This window comes from Ictidomys tridecemlineatus, chromosome 2 (genome assembly GCF_052094955.1).
Source record: "Ictidomys tridecemlineatus isolate mIctTri1 chromosome 2, mIctTri1.hap1, whole genome shotgun sequence".
NCBI classification, from domain to species: domain Eukaryota; kingdom Metazoa; phylum Chordata; class Mammalia; order Rodentia; family Sciuridae; genus Ictidomys; species Ictidomys tridecemlineatus.
This window is the reverse complement of record NC_135478.1, coordinates 145,485,842-145,500,729: the sequence shown is the minus strand read 5'-3', so window position 1 is coordinate 145,500,729 and position 14,888 is coordinate 145,485,842. Positions and strand designations below refer to the sequence as shown.

Sequence of the window (14,888 nt, the reverse complement as noted above, 5' to 3'; positions counted from 1 at the left end):
GCCCCTTGGGAAGAGCGGCCTTCCATTGGCTAGTGGTGCTGTCCTTCAAGCGCCTCTCAAGCCAATGATAATGCAACTATGTAATTTACAGTTTGGTTGAACCTTCCGGAGTGATCCTAGAACCTGGAGAATCAAAGAATTCCTTTATCCCGGACTTTGGGAGAGGGGTTCCGCGCCGCGGAGCTAACCCGAGGAGGTAATATTTACCTCTGTAAAGTACTCCTGCTGAGCGAGATAGGAGGCGTCTGGGGCCAGGTGACACTATCGGGGTTTCTGGAAAGACTCATTTACTCTCGCCGTAGGAGAGCGGCCCCCCCAAGATTCCAATAATCCAAGTTTACTGTGTAAATGTAAAGACTTAAAAGTCTTGAGGCTTTATAAAGCGCACTCCCGGTGCGTGACTCTTACTGCGACCAGCAAGACAAGTTCTTTTTTCCTCACTTGGAGATAAATGTAGGCTAGGAAAGGTTATCGGTCCTGCTTAAAAGTCACTAGATTGCAGAGCATTTGAGCTCCGCCTTCAAACTGGATCTAATTCTTTCCAAACACCGCGTAAAAGTTATGGTTGGTAATAATTTGTCACGTAAGTGCTCTTAGTGTAGATGGCAAATAATACATAAGGACGTGCAGACTCAGGTTTTAAAGAAGAAATACTAAACATGGTTAGGAATCACACACCCTCCTCTTAGTTTAAATATTCTAGTTCTACATAATTCGATTGCTTTCAAACGCAATACATGTTCACTGTAGTCAATTTAGAAGAAACTGGAAACTACCAAAGTAGGATTTTCAGATAAAGTACAGGAGACGAATATTTGAATTTCAGATAAATAACCAAAAATTTTGTGTATTTTTATTTACTAAGTCTGGCAACTTCACGCTAAGGGAAAAGAATCTTCCACAATTAGTCACTGTAACTTTTTCGTGCATGCTTCTGTGACATTATAATTAAAGCAACTTGGATAATATTGTACACATTTTCTCCTTCCACTTGGTCTACGATTAACATTTTTCCTGATCAAATATTCTTAGAACCGTGCCTTTTTCACACCTTTGTGTACTAAGAATTCCCCCAGGGAGAGCTTGTTGAAATGCAGATTTTGTTTCAGAAGGTCTAGGTTTGGGGGCGAGATTATGCATTTCTAAGAAGTTTCTAGGTGGTGTCAAGCCAAAGGTACAAGGGACCACACTTGGGCACCTATTTATACTGGCCTCACACTCAGCATTCTGTCCTGAAATTCCCAAATTCTCGGGCCCGGGAACGAGGTCACTTCGCCCTATTGTTGGACACCCCAAGTAGGTGGAATCAATCAGACAACCTTGAAGTTAAGAAGTGAACCCTTAGGGACTAGCCTAAGGAGAACTTCAAACATGGCAAGCTGTCCCCTATACATGCCCTGAAAGTCAACTTTTGTCTCACCCTGGGTCTCAGGGACCTCCCTCCTCACCCATGCCTACTCGCTAGCCAGCACTCCGGGACTCAATTTCCCTGCGAGCTTCTCCCATAACGTCAACCCGACGCCACCGCCGCGGCCAAATCCCGGAGTGGATTTTGGGAACGTGCGCGCGAGCGGCGCACTGGGCATGCGCAAGCGCGGCCCGGGACGGGCGGGTCGCGGGTTCAGGTGGAGCGCGGTGACCGCCGGCGTCCGCGGCTGCACTCGCCACGCTTTGGAGGCTTCTGCCGCCGCTCGAGCCCGCCCGTCGCCTTGGCCCCCTGGTGGACTGAGTGCCGGCCCCACCACCTGGGCCCACCGGCCAGCCTCTACTTCTGGCGCCCAGGCCGCCGCAGTGACCCCGCCCCCGGGCCGAGGATGTGAGGCGGGCCGGGCGTCCCCTCACCAGGCCCGGGCGCCAGCAGTGGGCGTCTGGGCCGTGCCGGGCGATGGCTCTGCTGCGGGTGCCCCTCGCCTTCAGGGCCCGGGGCCAGTGAGGCTGCCGGGGGGTGTGGGCGAGCGGCCCTGTCGCGGCGCGGGCGCCATGGAGGGCGTGCTGTATAAGTGGACCAACTATCTGAGCGGTGAGTGGCGGGTCCTTTGTCTGAGCGGCCGGGGGCGGTGTGGGGACTTGCCCGTGGGGTCGGAGTCGCCGCCCCTCCTGACACCGCCGAGGCTGGTTCGGACCCGGCGTGTCTCCTAGAGCGGTTCTCCTACGGGACCGTGGCACCCTCCTTGGTTCGGAGACGACTCTCCTGGGTTCATGATAGCTTCTCGGAAAGCTACAGAAAGCCGGGTTTTGAGGTGCCTTGAAAGGCACGATGCCCCGGGGAAGAAGGCGCTGGGGCCGGTTCTGGAGTCCTTTGGGAGTCTCCCACATTGTAGCCAGGGAGCCGGAATCTCCTGGCTCCTAGCCAGATTTCAGTTGCCTGCCGGCAGTCACCTGGAATTCCAGGGGTGAAAGGTCTTTTATAAAAGTCTCTGGTGCAAGCCCTTTGGCTTTGGTCATTGTTGGAGTCACCTGCGAGGAGACCCAGGGTTACCCAGTTTCAGTTCAACAGTATGCCTGAGGTTTTTATTTTCTCACTGAGCATTTCCTTTGTTTCACAGATTCAGAAACTACCATAAAATAAATGCAAATATGAGCAGGTGTTTCCTTATAGTGCTGAGCAGAATGGCTTAAATAATAGTACCCCCTTTCCAGTTCCTGGAAGTACTTTATTCATGTCTTGAAAAGGTTGAAAAATATTGTTTAGCTGTGGAAGATGATTGAAAATGAGCACTTTTATTATATGTGCAACAGTATTTAATTTAAAAAATTAAATATGCTGGAAACTATTAGGCCCTTCTTTGCAATTAAATGTTTTGTTTCAGAAAATGCTCAATTTTAATGGCGATATGTTTGAAACCAGAAATGTTCCCAGTATCTGATAAAGGAGGGGAGATTTTCCCACCTTTTCATAGGATAATTGTTTAAAGGTATGTTGATGCACTGGGTGTTTTAAGGAAGATGAGTGTGTCTGAGAGGATCATATGGCAGGTAAACTTTGAGGAAGTCACAGTACAGACAAAAGTCCACCTGTTGGGTGTACCCAGAATCTCTTCCCTTTGCATCATATATAGTTAGTAATGAATTCTGTTTATTTTTCCTGATATCATTACTAGAGAGATTACTGGAGTGAGGAGAGGTGTTTTCTTTAGAAGACCTGGCCTCTGCTTCAAGGACCTCCATGCATGTCAGCATTTGGATTAGATGAAATGTGGTTAACTCAAAGCTGGACTTCAGTTTGGTGAACACCGGAAGCTGATTAGCACTGTGCTAATCTAAGAGGTGGAGACTTGACCAGGGAAATTTTCCTTTTGAACTCTCCCTAAGCTCTGAGATGTGTGGATCTTATGCCCTTGAATCAAATCTAGTAGCTGGTCCTTGACCCCTTTCCCTCACAAAAGTTTTTTTTTTCTTTTTATATTTTTTTCTTTCACTCTCAACACTTCTTTCTTCAGACCTTTCTTTCACCTCCCTCTCCTTTTAAAACCTCTTCTTTCTTCCTTTTTATTCTCCTCCTTTCTCTATAAAAAATTGAGTTACTTAGTACAATACCTATTTCCTAACAATGAAATGCCCCCCCCATGGTCCTTGTGTATCCCTCATTAAAACACAATTTCTCTACAAGAATCTTTTGGAATCTTGTCACAACACGTGCATATCATCTGTTCTGTTGGAAAAGAGTCCATATTATCAGGTTTTAGGGTAGAAACTTTAAAGGGGCGCTGGAGCCATTGCCAGAGGTAGATGGGGGAGGTATACACTAGGCAAGTGCTCTATCACTGAGAGCTATATTCCCAGTCCTTTTTATTTTAGAGTCAGTGTTTTGCTAAGCTTTCCCGATTGGCCTCTGGTTTTCCAGCTCAATTTCTGGAGTAGCTGGTATTATGGGCATCTGCTACTGAGCCCAGCTCAAAAAAAGCTGTCTTTATATTATATTGCATGTTCCTTTGACTTACATGCCATCTTCTTCTGCGCATGCTGTTCATAGAACTCTATCACGCCATTGGCTACTTTTCTGGATGTTTTATGGTTCAGCACATTCTCTTTCATTAGGAGATGAATTTGCTTTGAAAAAGATTGGTAATAGCCTAGAGGACCATATTGGATTCTTGTTTCCTCCACCCTCCTTTGCTAGTTGGTCTCCTAAAAAGAGCATGTTTGTCAATAACAAACTTTGATGGTTATATCATTACTTTTTCTTCTTCTGAAGCTTATTTTTAAAATTACCCTTTTTTCTTGTGACTTTGCACACAGTAACTTTAAACAGATATATATATATATATATATATATATATATATGTAATCCAAGTTCAAGATTATGTCCATTCTGAATTTTTTTTCCAAAAGGAGTTCATAACCTATTCCTTATTTAATATAGTTTGCATATTTGGAATGTGTATGTATATATATATAACATGTATATATAATTATTCCCTATTAAGATATCATGTGGATAGCTTAATGTGGAATACTTTGTGTCAGATTGGAGTTGAGAGAAGTTAAATCAGTTTATCACTTGATACTTTAAATCCTCCTCCCCTTTTTTTGTAGTGCTGGGGATCGATTGAACCCAGGGTCTTTTGCATGCTAGGCAAACTCCATACTGCTGAGCTATAACCCCAGAAACTGTTAATTTTATTCATCTCATATGGGTACTTTGCTGGATACTTTGCTAGGATCAAGGGAAGCTTCTCCCCTCCTTGAGCTTACATTCTGGTGGATAAGAAAGATATTTATTTATTGGATAAGTGATTGGAAGCATATCTAAGTGGGTGTGATGGGGCTGGGGCAAGGAGGCTAGTCTAGGTTGTTGGGGAAGACTGCTTTGAGTAATCAGATCCTGAAAGACAAATCAGGCTTGCTAGATGGGTAGACCAAAGCAGAACTGCAGTTGGAGGCTATAAGGAAAAATTTTCTAGGTATAAAAAATGCCAGTGTGGGCTGGGGATGTGGCTCAAGTGGTAGCGCGCTCGCCTGGCATGCATGCGGCCCAGGTTCGATCTTCAGCACCACATAGAAACAAGGATGTTGTGTCTGCCAAAAACTGAAAAATAAATATTAAAAAATTTCTCTCTCTCTCTCTCTCTCAAAAAAAAAAAAAAAAAAATGCCAGTGTGAAGTTCCCAGACCAGAACTGAGATCAGTGAATTTGAGGAAAGAAAAGTAGACACATCTGATTGGAGAACTGAGAAGAGTGCAGAGACTACACAGATGCTGGGTGTGTGGGAGGCCCAATATTATGGGGCCTCATAGACTGATTTATACATTTTGGTGTGATGGTCTATATATATGTGTGCATGTGTCAGAGAAAGTGGTAATATTTAAACAAGTTTACTCTTTTGCAGTGTAGAAAGTTTTCTGGTCATATCTTTGTATCTCTCCTGATGTACTTATTTTGTTTTGCCATATCATAGTTATTTTGTGAGTCTTTTGAATTAAACTTATAGGTATTGATTACTGAATGTTAGAAACATTAAGTCCCAAGAATGGCATCTAAATAGTTTGCATGAATGTACTTCTAAAGTGAAGAAACATAAAATGTATTCTCCTTTTCACTCAGTTGCTAGGCATATTTATGTACCCTGCAAAATAAGTAAATAAATAAATAAAGCTTCTTAGCCATCTGCCCTTTGAAGGGCAGAATAGTGGGTATTTTGGATTTAGTGTTGAATGTCTCTTCAGTTGTTAGCAAATCAAATCTAAGTTGCAAAGGAAATGAATTAAACATTTTATAAAACCCCATATTTTGTGACATATACAATATGCTACTGCTAGCTTCTATATGCTTGTTATTTTTATCTTTCAAGACCTAAAATTTAATCAAGGAGTATTATGTGTACAAGTATAATGCTGTAGAATGCTGGCCCGGGAGTCAGAGACCTGAAGTTAAATACCATCTCCATCACTGCCAACTGCAGTCATTTTACCATTTTGAGCTGTAGTATTTTCCTACATAAAAATAATAAATTTACCAGTTTATAATTCTAAGAATATTAAGAAACTTATTCACACTTATTGTGTGCCAGCCACTATTCTAAACATTTTTCATATATTAACTAATTTGATCTTCATAGCAGTTTTGAAAAGCACTTGTCTTTATCATCTCCATTTTTCAAATGAAGACATTGAGTCACAGAGCAATGAGATGAGCCCAGGTTTACATGATAAGTGCATCTAGAGTCAGTGCTCCATTACATAATACTTTTAAAGGTGCTTGCTGCTTGATCATTATATAATTCTTGCTAATGCTTAATGTACCTATATTTGACCTAGAATATAAAGCTAGTTGGGAATAGGAGGTTGAAAGGAGTTCAGGAGTGAGGAAGGTTTTAAATGCCCAAAATTGCATATGCTTTGCCTCAAGGAGATTTTTTGAGTTGGATTTTTCACTTTGCAGTTTCAAGTCCCTTTCCTGCAGTCAGAAGGGTTGCTGTTGAAAGCTCCAGCCAATTGCAGACTTCTTGGGGTCTCCAGCAGGTTAGGGCACAAGTACACTGTAGCACTGCATTTCAGAAATAACAAAAGCTTGTATCATGCTGGCCAGATGGTTGTTATTGAGAAGGTGCTATAATTTTGCTTACCACAGCTGGAGAAAGGTGACTGTTGGTCTATGTTTGTGCTGTGTAAACAGTGCCAAGAAGACATCTAGAATATGAGTGATTCAGAATAGGAAACTACTACTGGTCAACATTTTTTGTTGTAATTTTAACATCTTTTTTGAGTTAATAATATAGGTACCATAAAATTGACCATTTTATATATACAGAGTATAAATTATTACCACATCCAGTTTTGGAGCATTTTCATTTTTCTAAAAAGAAACCCCAATAAAACTCACTCACACACCTGTCCCTTGCTCAGAGAGGTCTGTAATCTGTTTGCATCAATTTGCCTCTCCTAGTATAAATGGAATTATAAAACATATATGTGGTCTTTATCTGTAGTTTCTTTTCCTTGGCTTTTTTTTTTGGTTCATATATGTTGGAACATGTATTAGTACTTCATTCCTTTTTATTGTCAAATAATAATCTGTTGTATGTATGTACCACATTTGCTTATCCATCCTTCAGTTTATGGACATTTAGGTTATTCCATTTGGGGAGATATTAAAAACAATGCTGAAAAGAACATTTATGTCTAAGTTTTTGTTTTCATTTTTCTTGGATATGTTTCTAGGTTAGAATTTCTGGGTCATATAGTAAGTCTTTGTTTAATGACTTCAGGAACTGCCAAATAACTTTCCAAAGTGGCTAAACCATTTTATAGTCTTATTAGCAATCAAAGATTCAGTTTCTTCACATCCTTGCTGTCATGTGTTATTGATTTTTTTTTTAAATTATACCATATCAGTGGTTATGGGGAGGTGGCCAGCACCTTGCTGGGGGGGTCCTCCTTCCTGCCCAGGAGGGTGCAAGCCACTGGAGAAAATAAATCAGAAATAATTAGTGAAGAACAAAAGACAAAGAATCAGAATTATAGTTTTAAAGTACAGCACCTGATAGATCCAGGCCACATAAGATCTGGAGCTGGACAATTAAAAATTGGCTCCAGTGGTTTATTTAAGGGGGCACATCAAAGGCAGGGACAAAGTTTCAGGAATAGAGAGTCTTGCTTCTTGATGTTTTGCAGTCAGCAGGTTGATTGGCATCTTGGCAGGTCACACCCATCTCTGAGAGGCTGTATGGCTGCTGCAGGTCAACCCGTCTCCGGTGCTATGTGGGACCAGGTAGAGCTTGAATAGGGCTCACAATGTGTCTGGGTGGTCTTGGCCAGAAGAAATTTCCAGTGGAAATTCCCAGACACCAGATTCTCCTATTCACTAGGCTGTGATGCCAATGTAATCCACCCAAAGATGGCTGTGGGTATGAAATGATATCTCATGGTTTTGGTTTATATTTTCCTGATGATATTGATCATCTTTTCGTTTGCTTCTAAGCCATTTGTATATTTTCTTTTTCTAAAAAATTGTTTAGTTGTTGATAGACCTTTTTTATTTTTATTTTTTTGTAGTTGTAGATGGGGGATAGCATACCTTTATTTTATTCATTTATTTTTATGTGGTGCTAAGGATCAAACCCAGTGCCTCACACATGCTAGGTAAATGTTCTGCCACTGAGCTACAACTCCAGCCCAATATAGACCTTTTATTTTATTTATTTATATGTGGTGTAAGAATTGAACCCAGTGCTTCACACTCGCCAGGCAAGTGCACTACCACTGAGCCCCAGTCCCAGCCCACCCATTTGTGTATTTTCTTTGGTGAAATGTTTATTCACATCTTTTGTTAATTGGGTTATTTTCTCATTATGGAGTTGCAAGAGCTCTTTATTCTGAATATAAGTTTTTATATAGTATACAATTGTAATAAAGTATGATTTGCAAGTATTTTTATTTTGAAGGGTTTTTTTTCATTTTCTTAATGATATCATATGTGGCACAGAAATTTTAAATGTTGAAGTAGACCAAATTATAAAATTTTTCCTCTTATTGCTTATGCTTTCAGTATCATATATTAAAAAACTATTGCCTCATCATGAAGTTTTAGTTCTGTTTTTGTTTTTATACTTTAAGCTTTTACATTTAGATCTAAGATCCAATTTTGAATTAATTTTTGTGTATGATATGAGGTTGGGGTATGAGTTCATTCTTTTATTTTTTATTTTTTGGTACCAGGTACCAAGGACTCTCTATTTTTCATTATCTCCATCTCTTCTGGTGGTGCCCTACACTGAAACTGAATCCAGGAAGAGAAACACCCAAGCATCACACTTTTGCTTCCAGAAAAAATTAATAATTTTTAAAGGAACTTGAGAGATGTGATAGCATGATCTTATTGTCACCCCATCAAAAGGGGTGTTTAACCACTGAGCCACATCCCAGCCCTTTTTTTATATTTTATTTAGAGACAGAGTCTCCCTGAGTTGCTTAGGGCCTTGCTAAGTTGCTAAGGCTGGCTTTGAACTCGAAGTCCTCCTGCCTAAGCCTCCCAAGCCTGATGGGTTTATAGGAGTGTGCCTTTGCACCTGGCATGAGTTCATTCTTTCACATGTAGCTATCTGGTGGTTAAGTTTTACCCATTAAATTCCTGGTTTTAGTGACAGTGTGTTAGTGAGTTTTCCAATACTATGATGAAATAAATGCCTGGGAAATTAACTTACAAAGAGAAAAGGTTTATTTTAGTATTGGAGGTTCCCATCCATAATCTATTGTTCCAGTTGCTTTAGGCCTGTGGTAAGTCAGTATATCATAGTAGGAGTATATGTTAGATCAGAACTGCTTACCTTAAGACTAGGAAGCAAAACAGGAGGAAGACAGAATTCCACAGTCTCCTTCAATGTCATGTCTCTAAATTTTCACAATTTCTAGTAGCACCGCCTTGGGGTTGAGCCTTTGATACATGAACCTTTAGAGCCATTTAACTTTAGAGTTACAGGCCAGAGTATGTAAGTGTTTAAGTACAAAAAGTTGAAGACAGTCCTGAGTTCATACCTTTGCTTTAGTACTTCCTAGTGCTGACACCTTGACCAAGTTACTTAATCTCCCTGCATTTCAGTTTTAAAATGACAGCAATAATAATAGGCATATCTAGGTTTGTTAAGTTGATAAAATGGATAGTATATATGAACCTGCTGGAACATAGTTCACTTAAGAATAGGTTAATTAAATAGCTGTTTTGATTAATGATGCCTGGAAAATTCAGTCTCTGTGTATTCATCTTTCTGTGTGGAAACTGCAGCATGACTTCTGAGAATATGTGTATACTGAATTCCCTAAATCTTCCCTTTGAAAGTCAGAATAAATTATAAAACGAAAGATCTAAATAAATCATCAAAATTTTGGAATTGACTCTACAGTTATGTGACTCTACAGTTATGATTCCCTTTGGATTAATCATAATTATAGATCATGTAATTTCATGTTCCGCTGGTCTGTGCTTTTGTCTCCAGAAAAAATTAATAATTGTTAAGGAACTTAAGAGATATGAAAGCATGATATTATTGTCACCCCATCAAAAGTGGCACCATTTTCCCCTCTGATCTGATATGTGATAAGGTCAGATGTTGAGAGTGATCCATAGATTCCTTTATGTTCGTTTTGGTGGTGAAGACTGGGGATCATTGTTCTTGGGCTACTTGCCACTTCCTGTTATCATTACTTTCCATTAGGAATAGATTTAATATAGTTGGAAAATCAAACTGTGGAACTATTGTAGTGTACAAAATAGACGAATGATACAATAGAGAGGGTATGTCCAAAAAAAAAAAAAACCCTGTGATGCCCGGGTGTTTCTCTTCCTGGATTCAGTTTCAGTATAGTGTATGGCAGCACTAGAAGAGATGGAGATAATGGAAAATATATAGAATTCTTGAAAGAGAGAGGCCTGACCTCAGTATTATTTCACATTAAAGAATACAAAATATTTGCTTGAGAATTCACTCCATTTCCTTCAGAATTGTTCCAGTATAGTCTAAGACAAAGGGCTCTTTGTTGATTTTTAAATGCCAGAGACATGGTTTCACCAATCTATTTTTAACACTGACTAGTATCCCTCTTCTTTTACTCATTCATTCATTTATTCAAGAAATATTGAGCATCACTTGTCAGACCCTGGGTGCATGTTGGAGATACTGCTTGGAGTAGGATGTGATCTATGTGCTAAAGGAAATTGTAGTCTAGTGGAAATCCTTCCAAAGAATGCAGTGCACTTCCAGTTAAGTTTGTGATTTTGACTTGGCAAAGACTTAGAGGGACTACTTTGTATATAGCTGATCCCTAGAGGAGGTTAGGTATCGACTTTGACCCTCTGGTGTCTTTACCAGAATTTTAAAGGCAAATTTGGGGCACTTCTGACAGGCCGGAATGTTTAAGTCTTTAGTCATCCAGGTTAACATTGGAGATGTTCTTTTTTGCTTTTCTCCCTCTCTTGGCCTATATATTCAACTTGGATGGACATCAGCCCTTCAACATCTGAGGCCAATGTAAGAAATCAGAAAGTGAGAAGGAAGAGAGCAAGAAAAAGGAAGCTGTAAAACAGTGGGAAAAGACAGCTATACTTTTATCAAGAAAAATATAAAAAACTCTTTCAGGAATGATGAGGGGAAACTTCATGGAAGAGGTGGAACCAAAGGTTGGGTACAATTGGTGTGGACAGGAGGGGAAAGATGAGAGAACTGCTAGTAAGCAGCAGTGACTTTCAAGGAAGAAAATAGTAGTACCAAAAAAGATGTTCTTTTCTAGGACAAGGAGGAGAGAATACTGTAGTGTTATTGGAATGAGGTTGGATTGATAAACCTAGCTTGAGAGTTTAGAATTGGTATGGTAGAATCACCCAAGAGTTTCTGAATAGGAAGAGAACAGCAGGTAAAAACAGCATTTAGGGAAGATTAACCTGGCTGAAACATGACAAGAGAAATTGGAGAGTTAAACGTAGAGGTTGGGGGGTGGTGAAGAAAGAGGAGGAGGGAGGCATTATCCTCCATGAATAAACCAAGGGTCACAAGATGATAGTTAACTTAGAGTCACATGGCTAATAAGTCTCAAGCCAAGTCTACACGACTATTTTTTCTGTGACTCCATACTCTGTTTTGTGTTGTGGGCATAGAGGAATGTTGAAGCCAGGAGTAGGAGTGAGGATGTTTGGGAAGAATTCAGTGACTGACCTGGAGGGATGGGGGCAGAAGTGACCCTCAGGTTTGCAGCTTGGACAGTGATAGAATGCTGGAATGCTGACTCTATTTAGAGAGACATTATAGTCTGAGGGAAGATGATGTGGTAAGCCTGGAAGGAACCTTAGAAACTCAGTTTAGTCTATCTTTCTGTTTATAAATTGGAAAACAATACCCAAAGGAATTAAGTACCTTGCTCAAGATGGCACATACAGATGTTCTGAGTCTAAACTTGAACCAAAGTTTTCTTAACTCTAAGTAAGTTGCTGGTGGGATGTACAAGAAACACTGTCCAGAAAAAAAATATCCAGTTTAGTTGTCCATAGTACACAGAAGAGCTGATTTATAGCACTCTCTAACAGAAGGGCCTAAAAAGAATTTCATACAATCATAATTATAGTTAGCCTCCTCACTATCTGTAAACCTGACTTCTCACTAGCTTGCTAATTCTTGAGGGATAGAATCTTCTTTTCGCTAATCTTCAAGCCCAGTGAATTATAACTGCTCAGAAAATGCTGTGTGTATTAATTAATGTAAGTTAGAAATCTATAATTTAGCTAATGCTTGGTTATTATATGTTACGATGAGGAATGTTTCTTCTTTCTTCCCTCTTCCCTAGCTACGGTAAAAATGTTACTGACTAACCTGGCGAAGGAACCCCAAGCTTTGCCTTACCTAGCTCCACTAGGGAAGCTGAGATATGGGGGAAGGCCCTGATGGCATGAGGTGTAACTGAACTTCCAGGTTGGACATTGGAAACCAGCAAGGTGATGGAAATCAGGGGTCACAATAGACCAATAACTGTGTTTTGCTTCAATTTAAAATGGTAGGTTTTGCTGGGTTCATTGGTACACATCTATAATTCCAGCTAGTTGGAAGACTGAGGCAGGAGGATTGCAAGTTGGAGGCCAGCCTCAACAATTTAGCAAGATCCTATTTCAAAATATACCCTGGGAAGGAGGAGTCGGAAAGAGAAGGCACTAGAGACTGAAATGTAGCAAATTATGATTATGTCAGAATGAACCCAACTATTATGTATATCTGTAATATACTAATAAGCATTTTAAAAGCACCCTGAGGGTGTTTCAGCAAAGGAATAGCACAAGGAAATTTGGGGAGGAGTGGATAATGGAATTTTTATGTATCTTGATTATTGTGGTGGTTATTAGAGCACTGTGCATTTATTGAAACTCAGAACTGTTTGCCAAAGAATGATTTTATTTTATGTAAATTTTAAAATATTTTAAGTATCTGTTGTCATGATCAAGCTATGTCTTAACATGGGCTAGAAATGTGTGTCTTTCCACAATGTCAGAATTTATTTAATAACAATAAATTCACAAGTTACACCATTCATTGTTGTATTTTACCAAGTACTGAGTATTCATGGGTCACTTGGTAGCTATGAGCTGGGCAATAACATATTCCTTTATTCCAGTCTTAATTGTTAGTATCTGTAACACAAATATAGATTACAAAAACCCTAAGAAAGGGTTAACAGTAGCCACAGAGTTTCAGGAGAACATAATGAGTAAAGGCAAGAGGAGAAATGCAAGAAGTATCACTGCAGGTGGTCAAATAAGATTATGAACTGGTCAGAACTTGTTCAAGGCATCAGCTGCCAAGGTGTGGAACTTGTTTTAGACCAGGTCTGGACAGTAGGCAGTTTCAAGGTGGGCCTTGTCAAGCAAGGAAATGGAGATGAGTTGAGCCCCACTCCCACAGAGTCTGAAGTTTCTTGCCTGTCAACCTCCTGAAGCATTCACTGGTTGGTCTGATGACTAGTTGGTGTATGCTACTGGTATCCAGCAATGAGGTGCTTCTCCTTTTATGGGTCTTAGGTGGCGGGTAGCATTCGTTGGTGATCTGGTATGTTTGATAAGCTTATAGGCTTGGTTTCTCTGATAATGGGTTTGATAAACCCATGTATTCATGTGCTTCTGATTTAATTTGATACATTTACAGGTGGTCATTTTTCATTAGCAAATTAATTTTTTGTCAGATTATGCCTTAAGATTGTGCTGTGATGGTTGTTTACTTGAACAAACAAAGTAAATAGTCATTCTGTCTTGGCAAGTACTGAGAATGGAATAACTCTTGGCAAACTATTGCTTTATAAAATGGAGTAACTCAGGGTTAAACACAGCCTCAAAACTAGTGTTCTACACATCATGGAGCAACTCAGTAGGGCATAGTCTGCTCTATATATCTATTTAATGGAGTGCAGATTCCCCCCTTCATAGTGATGTGTTTGGGTGAACTCTTGTCACAAGGCTTCGGGGGTAGGGGAAAGCAAAGTTACAGTATTTTTTAGTCATAAGTGGTATGACTCACAAGTCACATTTTCTTTAAAAAAATAAGAACATTTCTATTTAGAAATTTTGATTTTAAAATAGTAGTTTTTGTTGGGAATAAAAACAAATTTTAGTACAAAATTAATGTAAGCAATGCCAATCTGGATCCAAATATAAGTGCATAATTTGAAGAAAATTATGCTCATTGAAAAAAATGCATATTGTTCAACACTATTTGAACAATATTAAAAGCCTGAATGGTGTAGTGACAGGTGCATATAGTCTCAGTTCCTGGGGATGCTCAGGCAGGTGGATCGCTTGAGCTCAGGAGTAGAAGACCAGCCTGGGGAACATAATCAGACTGTGTCTCTAATATTTGCTTTCGGTATTGTAGAAAGATATTTACACTATGTGAGAAAAGAATAAGCTTGTAGCAGCTTTGGAATAATGATCTTCAGATATTTTTGAATTTCTTAAATAATGTTTGAGGCTGTATTTATATTTTGCACTTTTGTTAATTCTTTTCCGAGTAGTTTATTCTTTTTAATGTTACTGTGAGTAGACTTTTTATTAAATTTAATTTTCAGATTATTCATGGCAACTATGCAGAAATAAAATTGATATTTGTATGTAGCATCTCGCTGAACTCATTTGTTCTAATGGTTTTGTTTTTAGTGGATTGCATGAGTTTATTTTTGTTTTAAATTTATAAAAGAATGTCTGAATAGAGCTAGATTTGCTTCATCCTTTCCAATTTGGATGGATGCCTTTTATTTCATTTTTCTTGCCTACTTGCCCTGGCTACAGTCTCTAGTACAGAGTTTAATAGAAGTGTTGAAAGCAAACATCCTTGTCTTATTTTTAATCTTAGGAGATTTTTCATCTCTTTCACCATATTGTATGTTAGCTGTGTCTATTTTTGGTAGATGCTAAGACTGAGAAA

The 14,888-nt window shown here is 39.5% G+C and overlaps 1 protein-coding gene across 9 annotated transcripts in view; it reads left to right on the top strand.

Moving 5' to 3' along the window:
* The first annotated feature begins 120 nt into the window (after nt 1-120).
* Nucleotides 121-14,888, top strand: part of Plekha8 (pleckstrin homology domain containing A8) — a 56,697-nt gene continuing 41,929 nt past the window's right edge. For 8 of the 9 annotated variants that reach the window (XR_005736552.2, XR_013435085.1, XR_005736553.2 and 5 more), the window contains exon 1: nt 1,573-2,020. Coding sequence is in view for 5 of the 9 variants with exons in the window: in XM_013355993.4 (XP_013211447.2) it covers nt 1,585-2,020 (436 nt within the window). In the remaining 4 variants the exon portion in view is untranslated. Of the gene's footprint in view, nt 197-1,572; nt 2,021-14,888 lie in introns of those variants that run through there. The other variant, XM_078039910.1, reaches the window with a different exon arrangement.